The 20144-nt window shown below is 38.8% G+C and overlaps 1 protein-coding gene across 2 annotated transcripts in view; it reads left to right on the forward strand.

Moving 5' to 3' along the window:
* The window catches only part of LOC132155288 (solute carrier family 22 member 23-like), a 57408-nt gene that overhangs the window by 32840 nt on the left and 4424 nt on the right, over positions 1-20144 (forward strand). For both annotated transcript variants that reach the window (XM_059564167.1, XM_059564168.1), the window contains exons 4-7: positions 14214-14382; positions 15491-15618; positions 16811-16913; positions 18976-19217. In XM_059564167.1, coding sequence (XP_059420150.1) covers positions 14214-14382; positions 15491-15618; positions 16811-16913; positions 18976-19217 — 642 coding nt within the window. The remainder of the gene's footprint in view (positions 1-14213; positions 14383-15490; positions 15619-16810; positions 16914-18975; positions 19218-20144) is intronic.

A 20144-nucleotide genomic window follows, 5' to 3' on the forward strand; every position in this document is an offset into this window, starting at 1 on the left:
TGATGCAGTTAGCAGATGTCGCCCCGTGGCCGGTACCGTTGAGGAGGGACCTCCTCTCGCAGGCCAGGGGCTCGATTTGGCACCCTCAACCGGAGTTGTGGTCCCTCCATGTGTGGGCGCTCAACGGTTACCTGCTGATCTCGCAGTGGGAGTGCTAAATACCATCACTCAGGCTAGAGCTCCGTCGACAAGACGTCTGTATGCCTCGAAGTGGTCGGTGTTCTCCAGCTGGTGCACAGCTCGAGGTTATTCACCCCTTAGTTGTGAGGTGACGGAGGTCCTCTCCTTCCTACAGGAGCTGTTGGATAAGGGCAGAGCCCCATCCACGCTCAAAGTTTATGTGGTGGCCATCGCGGCGTTTTCTGAAACGGCGTCCGGTCAGTCAATAGGAAGGAACAATTTAGTCATCCGGTTCCTCAGAGGAGCTAGGAGGCCTAATCCTCCCAGACCTCCGTCAGTCCCTATGTGGGACCTCGCTGCGGTTTTTGGAGGCCTTGAGGGGTCCCCCTTTTGAGCCTATCCAATCGGTTAGCCTTCAGCATCTGTCGTTCAAGACAGTATTCTTGTTGGCTCTCGCTTATGTGAAGCGTGTGGGTGATTTGCACGCGCTCTCGGTGAGCCAGTCGTGCTTGGAGTTTGGGCCCAATGACTCAAGGGTCATACTCAAACCTAGGCACGGTTATGTGCCGAAATCCCTCAACACACCGTTTCGGGCTCAGGTTATTGCCCTGTCTGCCTTGCCGGTGTCAGGGGAGGATGGAGATTCGAGTCTTCTTTGCCCTGTCAGGGTTTTAAGAGCTTATGTGTCTCGCTCTGCTGCCTTTCGGCAGACGGAGCAGCTGTTTGTCTCGTTCGGTGGACGTTCCAAGGGAATGGCTGTTTCGAGACAGACTCTATCCAGATGGATAGTTGACGCCATAGCGTTAGCTTACGCTTCCAGGGGCCTTCAGTGCCCGTTGGGCGTCAGAGCACACTCCACAAGAGGCGTCGCCTCGTCTATAACCTGGAGGTCCCCGCCTTGCAAGCAAGGCTGTTGTCGGTATAGTCGAATCAGGGCCCTGAGGGGAATTCTGAGTTCACGTGCGCTATGCGCTGCCGACTGTTATATGGGCAGTATTGCGTAAGACCCGCATTGCCACATTGGTCAGGCCTTGCCTCGGCTGTGTGATGTCATATTGCCGCATCTACGGATGCTACTAGATATAGGACGGAGGGCTTTTTCCCTTTTCTGTCCTGGACTCTCTGTGAGTCCCTCAGGTGACTGTGCACTGTAAATCCTGGGCGTTGCTTCAGGTTTATTGGTGTGTGATCCCTGCGTGCACGGCGTTTCACAATGGGTTCCCGTAGCGTCTTAGCTAAGACGCAGTACGAGAGAGCTCTCGTAAGAGAACGTACTCGGTTACTAAACGTAACCTCGGTTCTCTCTAGAAGAGCGAACGAGTACTGCGTTCTCTGCCGTGCGCACGATTCACTCTGGTTCGCTTCGGCGATGAAATAAATCAGGTGAGTCAGCCTTTTCGAGCTCCTTTTATAGGTTGGGCCACACCCGTTTCGGCGGGAAGTGGCAAGAAGGTCTGATGTTGCATCAGCCCGCGCTCGATAGGCTGTGCAGTTGCCACAGAACAAGCCAATGAGCGAACGAGCCTTGAATGAGCCTTAAAAACTTGTTAAAATAATTAAAATAAAATACTTATCCCAGTTGCATAGTTTAAATTGTGAATTGCATGCACAAAAAAGTTGACAGAATGCACTTTCTGTAACTGTTACTTGATTTGCACTGCTTCAGTTACATATAGGCCTACATGTATTCATTTAATAAAAAGCAGTAAGTGATCTCTTGGTCTAGATTTTTTTAACTGCTTAAATTAGCTGTTTAATCTAAATGTTTTTTTTTTTTTTTAATGGGCAAAAGAAAATCATGTTTTATTTTTTATTATTTAAATGCAAATGCAAACATATCGAGATATATATCGAATATCGTAAAAAATTTGACACTATCGAGATATCATTTTTTTTGTATATCGCCCAGCCCTAATTCAGCAACATATATTTCAGACTCTTTAAGACTGTGCAAATTCTAAAGCTTTAAACAAGAATTACAGTTTACATAGGAGTAAAGTGTTAATGTGTATGTATGTTATTAAATTGATTATTAATTTAACTCTTGTTTAAATCATTAACTGCTCCAAAATTGTATTATGTTAACAGAATCATTGTTGAAACTTTTGCAATTAGCTTACTGTACCAATAAAAACAATGCTACAACAACATAATTAGATAAACACTGTAAATCACTGCACTTTTATACTTTTACATTGGTAACATATTGATCCGATGTTCTCTACTGTAATGAATATGAATACAATGTTTTGATAAGCGGGGGAAATTCCTGACTTTAACAAATATCTATTTACATGCTCAGCACATTTGCATAGTAGGAATATGCAGGGAGACTTAAGATATAAAAACAGTGACGTTTTCTAATAAAGCCCTATGATTCTCTATTAATTGAATAGAGTGTGTGGGAATACTGGGGAATAGGAATTTCGGTGGTTCTATAGGAGCAATATATGTGTAATTTAGTCCCCCATTATAGATCAGTGGTAGCAAGCCTTATATGTTTGGCCTGTGAACATCATGTTGCATAAATAATACTCGTGAGCCTTGAGTAAGACTTATCACAGCTTCTAGATTCCAGGCATAAATGTGAGGTGGGATGTGCTATTCATAGAAGTTATGTCATTAACACTTTAATAACATTAAAAACCTTATGTAATGATTAAGGGAACATTAGCAGCATGCTAATATTAACGTATTAATGTTTGAATGTTCTCTACTTATCGTATTGTTATTGTAAAGTGTTATGAATGTATGATGATCCGTGATATCCCAGGATGGCTGGATCGATCACACACTTGATTATGTGTGGTGCCTGCTGTATTTCACACACTAGTATTACATTTCTCTCATTCTTGGAAACTTTAGCTAGTGAGAGTCCATCGTGATTCAATCGTGTGCATGTGCTGTAAACCTACTGCACACTTCCATCGGATTTTGAGCTTTTCCTGGAAAGGATTGGCCTTTTTTCTGTAATTCAGTTCCTTGCATAACTTTCAAATCACTTTCGAATCTGTGATTGAGAACCGAACTGTTTTGGAGCGAGTCAGCCGTGCAGAGTTTGTTGTTGCAGCAGTGAATTCTGGTGAAGTTCTGTGTTATGCCAACAGTCCAGATTTGTCTCAAAATAAACTCAAACTTACCTGGCTAGCTGCATAAACCTGCTTTTTGAGTCCTTTTTGAAAACAAACATGATGAAAAATGGTCAAATCTAAAAATGAAACATTTACGTTTACCCACCTCGTAAAATACGTAGGAATTGTTCGTGAGATAGCGTTGGACACCATGGTCCTTTGTGACTCAGAATACTCAAGTCAATGGCTACCAGCACTTTGAGAATCATAAAAAGCATACAAGGCAACTCAAAATGAATAGCCGTGGCTACTGATGATGTATTGAGGTCTTATGAAGAGAAACGATCAGTCGGTGCAAGAAACTGAACATTATTTACAGCATTATTACCTGTAACCCAGAGCCTCAGGCAAACAGGAAAATTCAATTATCTTCCACAAACTGGTTCTTTCAGAAAGTTTGTTTCGTTGAACTGGCTCAAATAAGTCAATCACCCGTTTATGTAATCACGCAATGAAGTAACATATGCACAATTATATTATTAAAGCACCCAATAATGATGAAAAACACCGATGTTTAGCATGTCTAAAGCATATAAAGTGAACAAACTAGTCTTCATCAACTCCATGAAACCATGAAAACTTAATTTGACCCCTTATTCAAGCGTTCGGTTCACATATGCTCAGTTAGAATAACTTGAACCGGACATCATTTGGGACCGTAATGTAATTTATTCTTTTGCTCTCAAATCTTTAACTCTTTTGTAATCAGAGGAGATGTGCTGTCAGTGTTTTGTATGCTGACTGGAGTACAGGTCAAGGGTTGTGCTGAGCTTCTTCAGAGCAACAGCCTTTTATCTGTGACCTTTGACCCAGACCACCACATCTAACACCACCTGCACTTCACTGGGGGTTTTCTCCTGTTACTCAATCCCTTTTCTCTCTGAGACACAGAAACACTGTTCAAACCCTATGAATCTACGTACAGATGCCAAGAGCTTCACTTATCAGTTCATGCATTCCCTGGCAATCAGACTCATGGCCACAGCATTATTAGTGTGTTATTCTTTACTGTTTGACATTGATGAAAAACAGTCATTGGTAACCCTCATGTCATTCCATGACACACAAATGAAGCAGTCCTCACATGGAGTGCATTTGAATATGTGACATAATGTAGGAGGCCATGAGTGACTCATGTGACGGGAGAAGGTCACAATGTCTGCCTCATGCTGAAACAGACAAACAACCCTGATCCCTCAGGGCGCCCTCTTCTGGTGCACAAGCATTGGGATTTCAGCCACAGACAAGCTCAATAACAGACAACTCTTTATATATCATCATGGTTTGAATTAGGGGTATTTGTAGTCATTAGCTTTATTAACACAATAGAAATCAGGTGTGAGTGTGTGTGTGTGTGTATTGGTATATGTGACCCTGGAGCACAAAAGCAGTCTTAAGTCTCTGGGGTATATTTGTAACAACAGCCAAAAATACATTGTTTGAGTCAAAATTATAGATTTTTTTTAATGCCAAAAATCATTAGGATATTAAGTAAAGATCATGGTCCATGAAGATATTTTGTAAATCTCCTACTGTAAATATATCAAAACTTTATTTTTGATTAGTAATATGCATTGCTAAGAACTTAATCTGGTCCTAACAAACCATAAATCAATGAAAAGCTTATTTATTCAGATTTCAGATAATGTATAAATCTCTGTTTTGAAAAATTGACACTTAAGACTGGTTTTGTGCTCCAAGGTCACAAACAAGGTTTATGAGGACACGTATGTGTTTAATGACATGGGTACTACAAAGTAAACATGGTTTATGAGCACACTTCCTGTGTCCCTGTAAAACAAAAAGCTTAAAAAACATACAAAACAATGTTTTATGAAATTCAAAAACTGCCAGTAGTTTTCTGTGAGGGGTAGGTTTAGATGTAGGGCGATTAAAAAATACAGTTTTTACAGTTATTCGCCTATGGAGAGTCCCCGTACACCACACATACAAGTGTGTGTGTGTGTGTGTGTGTGCTCTTGTTTTTGTGTCATATCAGGACACAACTCTGTATAATGACATGGGTATGACACAGGTATTACAAGGAGAGGATGACTTATGAGGACATAACCCATGTCCCCATTTTTCAAAACGCTTATAAATCATACAGAATGAGTTTTTTTGAGAAAGTAAAAATGCACAAAGTTTCCTGTGAGGGTTAGGGTTAGGTATAGAGTTAGTGTAGGGCCATAGAATATACATTTTGTACAGTATAAAAACCATTACGCATATGGGATGAACACACTTTACACAAAAAAGGCTCTGTTCCAAAAACCTAGTAAGCCGCCTTCATAGGCAGCATTTTAAGGGTTAATAGGCGTAAAGGTTTTCCGAAAGCAGGAGGTTAATTTTCAGTTGAGATGCTGACTTGCAGTACTTGTCAATGTTTGCAAACTTTGTTTTTAGTGAAGACTTGCTGAAGTTATGCTCACCATGATGCATATATGTGATCAATAATACAGTTAAACAGTAATAATGTGAAATTGAACTTTAGTATATTTTAACAAATTTAAAAATGATTTTGCACACAGTACTCACAAATTTGTAGCTCGTCCTGTCAGTTTCTAAAAGTCTGCCTACTGATTCATCGATTTCATATCTAATACGAACTGGTTACTGATTGTTATTTCTGATATTTTATTGAACTTTATTGGTTACACATTTATTAATTCAGCAGACTCTTTTAATCAGAACAACTTGGCAGTGAGAAGTATTACGTTTCCCAAGCCAGTGAAAAATGGGATGTTTCACCGGTAAGCTTCCTTCATTCTCAGTAAAACTCAGTTTGTGGCCACACTTTAACATGTTTATAAATGGAGATCGATGTTAAACTGGTCACTGCATAGATGCACAAAACTGCCATTTATTCTGTCACATAAACATGCTGTGTGGCATTCATTGTGTGTGTTACTACATTAATCCATCCGCTTTAGAGTCAGACCTTCCTTCTATAAACCTTTATCTTATTTTCTTAGAATGTTATTGAAGTCCCTCACTGAGAATTAAAATGATCATTACAGTTTTTTGCAGTGGGTTACAGACTGAAAGTGAAACTATATTAACTCCTCTACCAAATCCTCCCACCGAGTCTGTAAAACCACACGCAAATTATCTGCATAACACTCGCTCTGCAAAAGCAAAACCAACTATTTGCAAAACACTTGCTTAAACACAATCTGTTCACTTAGAAATCAGAGCTTCAGTGCTATAAATACACTTCAGGATGCACCTGCATTTATTTTTATTGGTAGAATTTTTTTTATTTATTTCTTCCTTAGATTAAAAATTTGTCTAATTTGTTTACAGTGTGTTATACTATCTGTATTTTCACCTACATTACCCTAAAGTTTGTGTATATTAATATCTTTCAGTTTTCTCTAGTACTGTTACGAATTAACAAAAGTCTCTACTCAAAGAGAACAGAAGAAACATTCATAACAAATAACAGGGATCCAAATAAGATCCCTGGAGTCCCCGCTCTCACTCCCAAAGCTTCAAAACACCAAAGATACTTTAAAGTATAAAGAGTAAATTTATTAAACATAAGGTAGAAAAGAGCATATACATTTCAGGAGGGGGAAAAGCCAAAAATAAATAACAAAACAAAGCTAACTATATTAAAGATTCTAACCTAGAATTCAGATAATAAACAAAATATACAAAAGCTTACCTCCCTACTTATCACAAACAAGAGAAAACGAGTAATAAATAAAAAGGCACCCACCTCCCTACTATGCTCCAAATGATTAGGGTTTAAGATAAATATTAAAGTTCCACATAACAGATCAACTTAGAAAAGTAAAGTAATGATTTACAACAGTTGTCTCATTCCACAGTCAGCATGTACACCGTATGTTACAGCATAGACACAAGTCTCTCAATCAAGGAAGCCATGAGAGCGGGGAGCTCCAGATCCATGCTTCAGGTGGCTTTAAGTAGCAGCAATCACTCCCGTCCCCAATCAGGTCACTCATTATCAGCTCCACCTGCGAGTCATGATAGTAAGAGGGTAACAAGAAAGAGAAACGCACCAAAAGGAACACTAGACCAACACAACACATTCCCACGTAACACCTCCCCACCAAAAGAAATGCTAACAAAAAGTTTGCATTACCTACACTGCACCGCCGCATTTAGATCCTACACTTCAGCACCATAAACGCGGGACAGCGCATCCGCAACAGTATTCTGCGCCTTTTTTATGTCGAATATCCAAGTCAAACTCTTGAACTATCAACGCCCAGCGCATTAAGCGTTGATTTGAATTCGACATCCGGGCCAAGAACACAAGTGGGTTGTGGTCCGTATAGACAATAATTGGAAATGAACTTCCACCTAAATACACCTCGAAATGTTGCAATGCTAATAACAATGCAAGAGCCTCTTTTTCGATGGTACTATACCTGCGTTGACATAACGTGAACTTTTTCGAGAAGTAACAAACTGGGTGATCAACATCAAACTCGCCCTCTTGAAGTAAAACCGCACCAGCGCCAGTAGCAGAGGCATCCACTTCCAGCTTGAAAGAGCGTGTAAACTCTGGCGCTGCCAAAACAGGAGCGTTACACAGCAAATCCTTAGCTGTACGAAAAGCTTCCTCACAAGCCGGAGACCAAACAAATACTCGAGCTGTGCTGAGGAGATCGGTTAAGGGTGATACAACACTGGCAAAGTTACGACAGAACCCTCTGTAATAACCTGCCATCCCCAAAAATCGACGCAGTTCTCTTTTATTCACTGGTACTGGAAACTTCATAACCGATGCAATCTTCGCATCACGAACGCCATAACGGAGTACTGCATAAAATCATCAGGGGTCACAAACGCTGAAATCTCTGAGGCCCGAGAAGTAAGAGGTACTTGCCAGTACCCCTTAAGAAGATCTAATTTTGTCACAAACTTTGCGGGACCCACCCGATCTATACAGTCTTCCATCCGTGGAAGTGGGAACGAGTCAGGTTTAGTTACTGCGTTGACTTTGCGATAGTCAGTGCAGAACCGAACCGATGAATCAGCCTTGGGAACCAACAAGCAAGGCGAACTCCACGCACTCAAACTGGGTCTCGCAAAGTTATTCTCACGTAAATACTCGACCTCCGCTTTCATTAACTCACGCTTTCTCGGATTAAGCCGAAAAGGGTGCTGTCTTATTGACTGCGCGTTTCCGACGTCGATATCATGCTGAAGTACTGTAGTCTGTGATGGAATGTCACCAAATAGTGAACGATGACTTTCAATTAACTCAACGATATCTTTCTTTTGATTCGGAGCTAAATAACTTAAGTGAGATTCCAATTTATTCAAGATTACGGAGTTCGACAGATGACCACAAGGTACAGAAAAATCCTGTTCCATCTCCTCTATTACAGTCGACCCAACGACGACACTCGGCTTAACAAGGGCAGACTCGTCTTGCACATAAGACTTTAACATGTTAACATGAACTATCCGCGACTTCCTCCGACGATCAGGCGTGCAAATCAGATAATTCGTGTCACTCAACTTTTTCGTCACCCTATAAGGACCTGAAAATCTTGGTTGCAGAGCAGACCCTGGCACTGCCATTAATAACAAAACAGATTCACCAGGATGAAAAGAACGAGCGACAGTTTTACGGTCATAATGCTCCTTCATCTCAGTCTGCGACTCAGACAAATTTTTCTTCGCAATGTCACAAGTCCTACGAAGACGTTCACGAATAGAATGAACATACTCGGATACGAGAACAAACGGGGTGTCATTACTAACAAGTTGTTCGCGTAATAACCTTAAAGGACCCCGAACCGTATGTCCAAAAATGAGCTCTGCAGGACTAAACCCCAACGATTCTTGAACGGTTTCCCTTATCGCAAATAAAAGCAAAGGGAGATCATCAGCCCAGTCATTACCGGCTTCCACACAGTGCGCCCGCATCATTGATTTGAGCGTCTGGTGAAATCTCTCTAGCGCTCCCTGCGACTGCGGATGATATGCACTCGACACTACGTGCTTAACGGAAATTCCTTTCAACACTTGCTCAAACACTTTAGATTTAAAATTTGTTCCCTGATCGGTCTGGATCACACGAGGTAACCCAAACGTTGAACAAAATTTAATCAACTCTTTCACAATGGTTTTCGCTTTGATGTTACGCAATGGTATTGCCTCTGGAAAACGAGTCGTGGCACACATTAGCGTTAAAATATACTGGTAACCTGATTTCGATTTCGGTAGGGGACCAACACAGTCAAGAATGAGTCGCTCGAATGGTTCTCCCATCACTGGAATAGGCTGCAAAGGAGCTGGACGAATTGTTTGGTTTGGTTTACCAGAAATTTGGCATACGTGACATGAACGACAATGTCTTGACACAGCAGATCTTAAACCAGGCCAATAAAAATACTTAGCTACTCGCATAAAGGTTTTAGTACTACCTAAATGACCAGACAGTGGGTGGTCATGAGCAAGTTTAAGCGCAGCCTTTCGGTAACCAGAAGGTAATACAATCTGACAATCTGGACTTACTCCAGCCTCCTTCGCATTACGAGATAACCACTCACGCATTAAGACGCCTCGGTCCCAGAAATACCGTACCCCATCAGCATTACCTCCTTTCACTTTACCCTCCACGGCCTCAACACAGCGTGTTAGAGAAGGGTCAGACTTTTGAGTTTTTCCAAGTTGTTCTCTCCCCATCGTCAGAGAAGGTTCTTGATCAGAAATATCATTATCACTGTTGCCCACACTAGGATATACAGATAACCTTAACTCAGAGGGAGAATCTGGAGAAACAAGAAAAGTGTCAGACAGATCAATCACATCCTCATTTTTGCGTGCCTGTGCACGAGTGACAGCACATGCTGAAAATGTTGAAGGAAATCTACTGGCAAGCTCCGCATCACAAACCGGAGTCTTCGCTACAATTGGGTGAGGGAAAACTTTAGCACCCGCCAGGTCATTTCCCAAGATTAGACTTACACCCTCTACAGGCAGTCTTGAGCGTAACCCCACTTTAACAGGACCTGTAACTAAATCAGAAGTCAAAAACACAGAGTGAAGAGGAATTTTAACACAGTTCATTTCGATTCCCCGAACCAACACATCAGTTCCAGTGTACGTCACATCTGAGAAGGGTAATGCACTCTCCAATATAAACGATTGAGCTGACCCCGTATCCCTCAAAATCGAGATTGACTTCATAGCACCACCAGGAGAAACTGACACACTACCCTTAAATACAAAGGGAGTAAATGCAGAGCTGTCTGAAAAATTCTCAACACCGGACATTTGCTCAAGAACAATATTAGCTACCCCTTTAGGTTTGAAGGCAGCATTCTTTTTCTTCCAAGCATTACAATCAACAATAAGATGATTTGGATCTAAGCAATAGAAGCAAACCCTTTTATTCTCACCACTCTTGCTCTGTTCCTTACCCTGCACTGCAGAGCGCATCATAGGTTTCGTTGAGCGAGTGTACATCAAATGTTTCTCCACACTTGAAAGCATCGGAGTACTATGATTCGGGCTCGAAGCAGAAGAAAATACAGTCTTATGTGTCAGAATATATTCATCCGCCAACACTGCAGCGGCTGAAAGGGAATTAACCTTTTGCTCATTTAGGTAAATCACTAAATTGTCTGAAAAACAGTTTTTAAAATCCTCCAACAGAATCAGTTCTTGAAGTTGCTCAAACGTAGTCGTTTTAGAAACAGCGCACCATTTTTCTAACAGAGCCCTCTTATCACGTGCAAACTGCACAAAAGTTTGTTTAGCAGATTTAGTATAGTTACGAAACTTTTGTCTGTACGCTTCAGGCACAAGTTCGTAAACTCGCAAAACAGCAGCTTTCACCAAATCATAATTTAGAGACTCCTCAATGGGCAAAGCAGAACATACTTCTTGAGCTTTCCCTACTAAACTGCATTGTAGCATTAACCCCCACATATCTTTCGGCCAGTTAAGCTTAGCAGCAATGCGCTCAAATGCAATAAAATAAGCATCGGCTTCTGACTCTCGAAAAGGAGGCACAAGTTTAATGTATTTACTTGGATCGAACAAATTAACAGCAGCAGGCTGCGTAGATAAAGGCATGCTTACATGCCCAGTAGTCACCACAGGTGAAACAGCAGCAAACGCACGCTCTCTCTCTTTTTCCATGTGCACCAGCTCTAATTCACGTAGATGTAACGTACTATTCTCATGTTCTTGACGTTTTATTTGTAACTCCACTTCTTTTAATCTTAACAAGAGCAAAGGGTCTGGTTGAGAGGTCAAATCAGTTTTAGCAGCCTCTAAAACATCACTCTTTTCAATTTCGCTATCCATATCAGCAGAAAAAAAACCTCGCTCAACCAGTTTAGCATAAACTTCAGCTTTCACTACCTGTTTAGATGCAGAGCTTACTACAGAAACCTCCAAAACTTCAGCAATCTTTATTAGATCTTTCTTTCGAAATGCCTCAAACTGCTGTATAGTAGGTTTTTCTATAAATGATCTAACTTCCAACTCCATTATTACATTCATTACTGCTTTACACTTAAATCAGCAAGACAAAATTGGAGTACATTTTACTCACCAAGACGACAGTACATGGATTGTTAACACTTGTTCGTTCCTCATACAATTAGACAAGCGGTCACTTCCACTTGTTAAATCAAAAACAAAAGAAAAACAAGCGGACGAGCCCCCAATTGTTACGAATTAACAAAAGTCTCTACTCAAAGAGAACAGAAGAAACATTCATAACAAATAACAGGGATCCAAATAAGATCCCTGGAGTCCCCGCTCTCACTCCCAAAGCTTCAAAACACCAAAGATACTTTAAAGTATAAAGAGTAAATTTATTAAACATAAGGTAGAAAAGAGCATATACATTTCAGGAGGGGGAAAAGCCAAAAATAAATAACAAAACAAAGCTAACTATATTAAAGATTCTAACCTAGAATTCAGATAATAAACAAAATATACAAAAGCTTACCTCCCTACTTATCACAAACAAGAGAAAACGAGTAATAAATAAAAAGGCACCCACCTCCCTACTATGCTCCAAATGATTAGGGTTTAAGATAAATATTAAAGTTCCACATAACAGATCAACTTAGAAAAGTAAAGTAATGATTTACAACAGTTGTCTCATTCCACAGTCAGCATGTACACCGTATGTTACAGCATAGACACAAGTCTCTCAATCAAGGAAGCCATGAGAGCGGGGAGCTCCAGATCCATGCTTCAGGTGGCTTTAAGTAGCAGCAATCACTCCCGTCCCCAATCAGGTCACTCATTATCAGCTCCACCTGCGAGTCATGATAGTAAGAGGGTAACAAGAAAGAGAAACGCACCAAAAGGAACACTAGACCAACACAACACATTCCCACGTAACAGTACGTTAAACTAAAAATAAACAAATGAATGTTAATTGAAACTATATATGTATATATATATATATATATATATATATATATATACAATTTAAAAAATTTAAAAGACATGAGAAACTAAAAGTGACAAAAACATTCAACTGGAAAAAAAAATAGAAACAAAAAGAAAATCAGTTCAAAATATTAATACTATCTATAATAGTATTTCAGTGATACTAAAACAGCACTGTGGAGTTTAAGTCAGTCACTTTTCTTTTTTTTAATCTATTCAAATATTCATATATTCTATTCATATTTCCAATATTTTAAACAATTTAATGGAAAATACTTTTATAAGATGGGTTCTAAAAAAAAGTGATTGTGCTTTAACCTTTAATTTAACTTAATAAATATAACAATTGGTTTGATATTTTGTATCTAATGCAGTTCAATTCTGACAAATTGTATGCGTGACTGAAGAGTCTGGATGTTTGTGTTTAGTGTTTAGATTTATATTTATATTCCTGCAGGGGCTGTAAAATAGAAACGCCCCATCTTAATTCTTGATTTAAGATTTGAAACCGTGAAATGACCGCGTTTACAAACCCATTTGGATGTTTCAGATGTGTTAGTAATACATCTAGCTGAGAAACAGAGCGCTTTTATCCTGTCTGATTAAAGCCTGAGCTCCGTCTCTCAACACAGAGCAGGATTCAGAAGTGCTGCTCATTGAAATTCTAGGCTTTTGTGAAGGATAGTACAGTCACTGTGTTCCCACCAGAGCCCTGTCACCTCGAAAAGCTCACTCCCAAACCATTCACCCTTGTCAGACCCTGCTGTAGGCTCTGTGGATTTGCCATCATTTCATATTGCAGTACTGGTCTGTCATTGAAACTATGAAAGTCAATGGGTACCATCAACTGTTTGATTACCCTTATTCTTCAAGATATAATTTGTGTTCAACAGAAAAAAAAACTAATACAGGTTTGAAATAACTTGAGGATGAGTAAATGATGACAAGATTTACATTTTTGGGTGAACTGTTCCTTTGACTTCAGACAGATAACACGCATTGATTTCTTAGTCATTTTAAAGACCCAGAAGTGAAGAAAAATCTCTGATACAGATCTATATGGCTTTATGTTTCCAGCCATGTATTATTTGCAAATGTTTTATATGCTATTCTAAAATTCCTCAGAAGTTAAATTTGCAACTTTGAAAGGAAACGGCTAATATGGCTCAACTTTGTTTGAAAGCTTAAATAATGTCATGTTATGGTGAAATATGGCATTTGAAATGTGACTTAAAGGCAGAGTTGACCCAAAAAGGACAATTCTGTCATCATTTACTTGTTCCAAACCTTTCTTTGTTCTTCTAAACACCAAAGGAAGTTATTTTGAACAATATTAGTAAACAACGGATGCTGGTCGCCATTGGAAGTCAATGTATTTTATTTCCCCCATTCTTCAGAACATTTGTCTCTTATTATATCACCATTTCATTTCTGCATTTTACAAAAGCTCAAATTGCCAACAGCCCTTCTCTTTAGAAAAGTCACTGATTGTTGCAGCTATTAAGAGCTCTATGTTAACTGACTCTAATGTCGGATGTGTGTTCTTGTCTGCAGGGATAGAGCTGTGTCTGCCAGGATGGCGTTTCTCCATGACTATGGTGGCAAACTTCATGATGTTGGCGGGACAGTTGCTCTTGCCGGGATTGGCAGTCCTCTGTCGCGACTGGCAGATTCTGCAAGTAGTCGTAATCGCCCCTCTTTTACTCATGCTGTCCTATATCTGGTAAGCAACTGTGCCAAGGCTGTTCAAAAATACATTTGTGTTTGGCTGTTCTTCAAACCAAAATTTGACCCATTTACAGTCACAATAAGTTTACAGTAACAGACTTCATCTGCTGAAAAAGTGCATTGCACTACTGTTTCCATACTTTATTAAGCAGCATAATCGTTTTCAACTGTGCAGATAATGCAGAAAGTGGCTTAATAAGTACAAATATGGAGGATTATATAACACAAGGTTTTTATAGCAGATTGAAGTAACGACTGCACGAAATGGGTTTTGTATCTCAAATAAACTTAAATTTAAAATGTCCAAAAATGGAATACTTCAAACCATAAGAATCATAAATTGACTCAATTTATTCCACTCAGAAGCAAAAGTTTTCAAGTACTGATGCCATTGTAAAAATGCACTGTTTACCATCAAGCATGATTAAAATGGAAAATAGTCCAAGCAATTCAACCAGTGACCTGCTTTGTGTAAAATAGAACCACTTTACAAAAACTCTAATCTCATGTCATTAAACAGATTAACTTTTATATTAATTACAAGTGGTAGATGGAAGAAGATAAATGGCATGACAATATGCTACATGAAATAATCATGGTATAAGAATATTTTTGCTTTTTACTGGGTGGCGTTTATATATTGTAGATTTTTTGTCTTGTAATAATCATACTTTTTTATATAGTTCTTTGTTTATTGTGCAACTTGTTTTTGCCATGAAGATAGCCTTGCTGCTGTCAGTGCACATGCTTTAAATGTACAGTATACTGTATGTGATATTTGTATATAACAATTTCCTTATGTTTTTTTAATTTACACAATAAACGTTTTAACCAAATTAATTGGGATATTGTGATAGTAGAAGGATTCTGTCACCATATGAGACATGAAAAAACTACTGCAAGTAGGGATGATGCATTTTAACCACATCAATGAATGTTTACTTTATTCTTTAAACTTTAATGTAATCCAGTTTTGTTACAGTTGCTTTGTTTCAGTCTTCTTTTATTCAGCAGCTAACTTTCAGTGCTAATGCTCTGTTTTCCTGTTAAGTATGTTTAGCCCCAAATAGATGTAGTAAAGTATATCTGTTTTCATTCATCAGGATATTTCCGGAGTCTCTGCGCTGGCTGCTTGCGACGCAGCAGTACAGTCGCTCCAAATGGATCATGGAGCGCATCGCGGAAAAGAACAACATCAATCTAGAGGAGGACGCAGAGGATCTCATGACCGGTACACAAGCAACAATGTTAAAAGAAATATGGACTAGTGATCCCAACAGCTTACAGCTTTAATAGAATAACCATTAGTTTAAGATAAGATATAAATTGGAAAAATGCATACTGCAAAAAATCAGAACAAAATCTGAACAATTGCGAAAATGCTAAAAACCTGATTTGCCAGTCAAGGGAAAACAATCGCAACCATCCTCACATAAAGATCAATCAATCAATGTAGGATTCTTCCCATGTTTAGATTTAGATTAGCTTCTATTTAATTTACAAAATGTTGCCATGTTCACACGTAGGCCTGTTCCCCATTTTTCATAATGCACTGACTATTTGAACATTATTTATTCTTCCGCATGTTGTTCAACACTGGTATGACTTTCTTCTGTGGAACACAAAACCGGTTTTGCAGGCATCTATCCCATGTCTATCATTTAAAAGACCTGAGTCACTGTCAGACAGAGGCATGCACTATATCTAAAGTCAACAGGCTCTGGCTGCTGGCAGTGTAAACATTTCAGGAACAAAGTGCCCTACAAAGGCGAAACCTAGTAACTACACCTTGATTTTTGTCATCCAGCACGTGAAAGCTGCAACCATTGAATGCATTAATTGTCCCAATGTTTAACACTTTCAAAGTTTCTTGGTTCAGTAAGTGCATCATTTCACTTTATGTAAAAATTTGTTTCATGCAGTGACAACCAACAGGAGCTAAAGTCTGAGTGAAAATAAAATGTACTTAATGCATGTTAGTGGTCTTATTTTTATGCAATTTAAGTCATGCATATTTTAAATATGACCGTATTATCTTTGATCAAAGTGGCATTACTTGACCTTTCTTTGATATAACTGTAGCTAAGCCAGTTCATTCAACAATTTTAAAGTGGGTCATAGGAAACTTCCTTTTCATGTCTACTTGAAGACATTAGAGCAAACTGATGCACTGGTGATCGTTCAGACCATAAGAATCATTTGATGAGATTCCTGCATTGGTGATTGATCGTTGTTCATGATATCATGTATTATGCAGAGCTGCAATTTATATACAAAATCTTTCTCTTCAAGAATGTGGCATTTGAATTTGTAAGAAAACTGACTCCAGAATGATTGAAGGCAATGTAATCTCATTTGTTATCCCATAAACCTCATGTTTTCTCTGAAATGTTTAAGCTCTTTGTTTTCTGCACTGATTTCAGAGCTGAAGCAAGCCCTGCCAAAGCAATCCAAGAGGACATGCATTGTGAAGATGGTTGGCATAAGGACCCTGTGGAAGAATTTAGTGGTGCTCTGCGTCAACTCGTAAATATCTTTATATTATACATCTGTGTGACAGTCGTGACTGTGAAATGGGATGTTATGAATCATTAAAAACATTCAGCTGATATTAAATGTGTAGTTCACCCAAAAATGTAAATTCTGCCATTTACTCGCACTCATTTCCAAAATCAAAACTCTTAAAACGATTCCTTATTAACTGAGCTATTGAATTAAAGGCTTTTTAAAAAGGAGATTTTCTTTATGACAAACAACTTTAATGACCTTTTAGGATCTTGTAAGTTATTCAATGGAGGAACAGAAACCTCTCAGGTTTCATTAACCCTCTTAACGCATTCGGGTTCATTTTTAACCAGAAGAGAGAGACAATTTGTAAAGAAAAAAAACCCCATAGCTTTTCACAAAGGAAAGAAACTTTCCATATACTCAGATCCTCAAAATACTCATTGTTTATTTTTTTTTTCAGATTTTGTACATCTCTCTTAATTTGTTTTCACAGTATAAGAACTTTATTTCACGATAGCGTCATATATCTTAATATAGCTTTTTTTAATTAGATTTTGTTGCTAAAAATAGTAACAAAGAAGCAAATCTTCAGCAGGTTTTTTAACATGTAGTAAGTGTATAACTAAAACACTGCATAGTCTACACTGCATCAATCAAATATGAATTGATTCTTTTTTTTATAATTAAACTTTTTTTTATTGTTCAATAATAACAATAATCCCAAAGACAACAGCAGGTAAATTAGGCCGCTGTCCCTTTAAGACTGACTGCACGGATTCTATTTACTAAAACTTATTCAGTCTTCACCTAGCTGTTTACGTTTATTTAATACATAACCGACCCCCCTTTACGTGAATACTCCACACTCGATGGGCATTTTGACAATTATGTGGTTATTTGACCATTCAAGCTAAATAAGACGCGAAAGAGAGCTGAATATACTGTCTGAGAGAGACTCCTCAGGAGTACGTCATTTCATATTCACTCGTTATTGTGCTTAATAACTATTTAACCGTGTGCAAGTTCATATTCGCGATGGCATGCTGCTTCGAGTATGTTCTACTCTCACCACGAGCACTGCTTTGAGTTCTCCACTGCATACTGTGCTTAATAACTTAAATATTAATATGACATAAATATTTATGCATGATTCCTTATCGCATTATGTCAGGTGTATATAACTTTTCAGTAGTACTACGGAGGTCTTTGTTGTTGCAGCACTGAATTACAGTTACAGTTGTTTGTTATAATGTCACAATGCCAGACAAAATGTTTCCCATCTGACCCAGATAAATGAATCTTGCTCTTTTTACTAAAGTGAACTTTGGTCTAGTCTTTTGATTCTTCCTGCTGATGAGAGGCTTGATCACTGCAGAATGCACTTTCAGTCCGACTTCTGTTAAAGCTGCAGTGTTGAATCAGTTCCCCATTGAGAGTCTGCATTATCCTGACATCTCGTGCATTACAGGAATGCTTCCAGTTAAAAAGGGTTCGTCATATAATTTAAGGAAATGAGCACCATGTGTCAGATTCACACGAATAACCTGAAGGTATCTGAAAGTGTTCCTTCAATCTGATTAGAGTTCCTTTTCAAAATATCTCATTTAAGTTTTATATACTGTGCTTCAGAAAACAATTAATTTATGAGATGTGCTTAAAAAGCTGCCCTTCAACTCCTGTTAAGATAACTTCAAATAGGACAGTGACCTTGAAATTTAGGAAATTGTAGGTTGTTTTCTAATTTTAATCTCCACTGTATACGGTCATAACACCCAGCCCTAGTTCATATGTCATTTGACATTCAGAACTGATCATTTTTTCACATTCACTCATTAATGAGAAGTTGCTAATCAGAAACAAAAATATAAAATTATGACTTATGATCAAATGATTGTTCAGGTCCAAACGGACTCAGAATGCAAAAAGTAGTATACAGGTCTGGGTTAATTATTTGTGTTTTGAAAATGAAGTCTTTTGGGTTTGGAAAGGTGTGAGTAAATAAAGGCAGAATTGTAATTTTAGGGTGAACTATCCCTTTAACTCTGGCATTCAAAAACCTCTTTTTGTCTCCATCTTCCAGACTGACAGGTTACGGCATACACCACTGCTTCGCCCGCAGCCTGGAGGAGAAAGGTGACAGTAACCACCAAGAGTTCACCTTCCCTAATTTCTTTGCCAAATACTACTCCACGGGGGGCATTGCTGTGGCATCATGCGTGGCGCTGTGCCCTGCCGTGGGTATGATGGGCCGGCGCGGGGGACTCCTCTTGTTCATGATCATCACAGCCCTGGCGTCTCTCCTTCAGCTCGGCCTGCTAAACTGTGAGAGAACACACACATCACAAACATTAGCATGGCTCGAACTGAATCAGACACAATCACAGTCACACCATTTACATGATTAAACACTTTCTGCTGGCTTACGTAAACACACTACTGTATGTGCTGGATTCTTATAGGTTTTTAAAGTGTGCATATACAGAAATGTTTGGGAAAATTCTATGCAGTATGCATCTTAACCCTGGTGGTTATTAAATAATCATTGCATTAAAAAATAGTCGTTGTTTTTTGGACAGTTGATTAAACCAATGCAATGCAACACGGCGAATGAGAGATGAATAAATAGATTCCTCAAAAGCCTGATGATCATATTTGAGACTCACATTTGAACACGATTTTTCTAAAAACTGAAGATGATCAAGTAAACTTAAGTTTCTTCAGTACTGTAAGTGTTTAAAAATTCTTACGTTTGCTTTGATCAGTAGAGATTTCACAGCAAAAGACACTTGAACCATAAGCTGAAGGTGGACGTTTTACTTGTTAAAAAGGCGGTATGTAGCAGACTGTGTAGCCTACAACAGGTTTCTGAGAAAAGCTGATATTTTTCTGATATTTGTGCATCAAATATGACACGGTAGTATCTATACTAGGGTTAAGCAGCTCACTCACTATTACTCTCTGCCTGGTGTGCATGCAGACATTGTGAATCTATCACAGGCTCAAAAGCTGGTCGTTTGCTACAGAATTGCTTCTCTTGAAATCTCAAATTTAAACCTGTTGTAGCCCACCAGTTTATAAATTACAAAAACATGTTTCAGTTAAGCACAGAATGATAAAAATAAACAGAAGATCATATTCATGAAAGGGCTTTATTGGATTTCATCCCTGATGATTTGAAGCATACGGAGTATATACTATATAAACACACATGCACATATTTAATTACTAGCCAGGAGCTGCAAACTACTT

Source organism: Carassius carassius, chromosome 12 (genome assembly GCF_963082965.1).
Source record: "Carassius carassius chromosome 12, fCarCar2.1, whole genome shotgun sequence".
NCBI classification, from domain to species: Eukaryota; Metazoa; Chordata; class Actinopteri; order Cypriniformes; family Cyprinidae; genus Carassius; species Carassius carassius.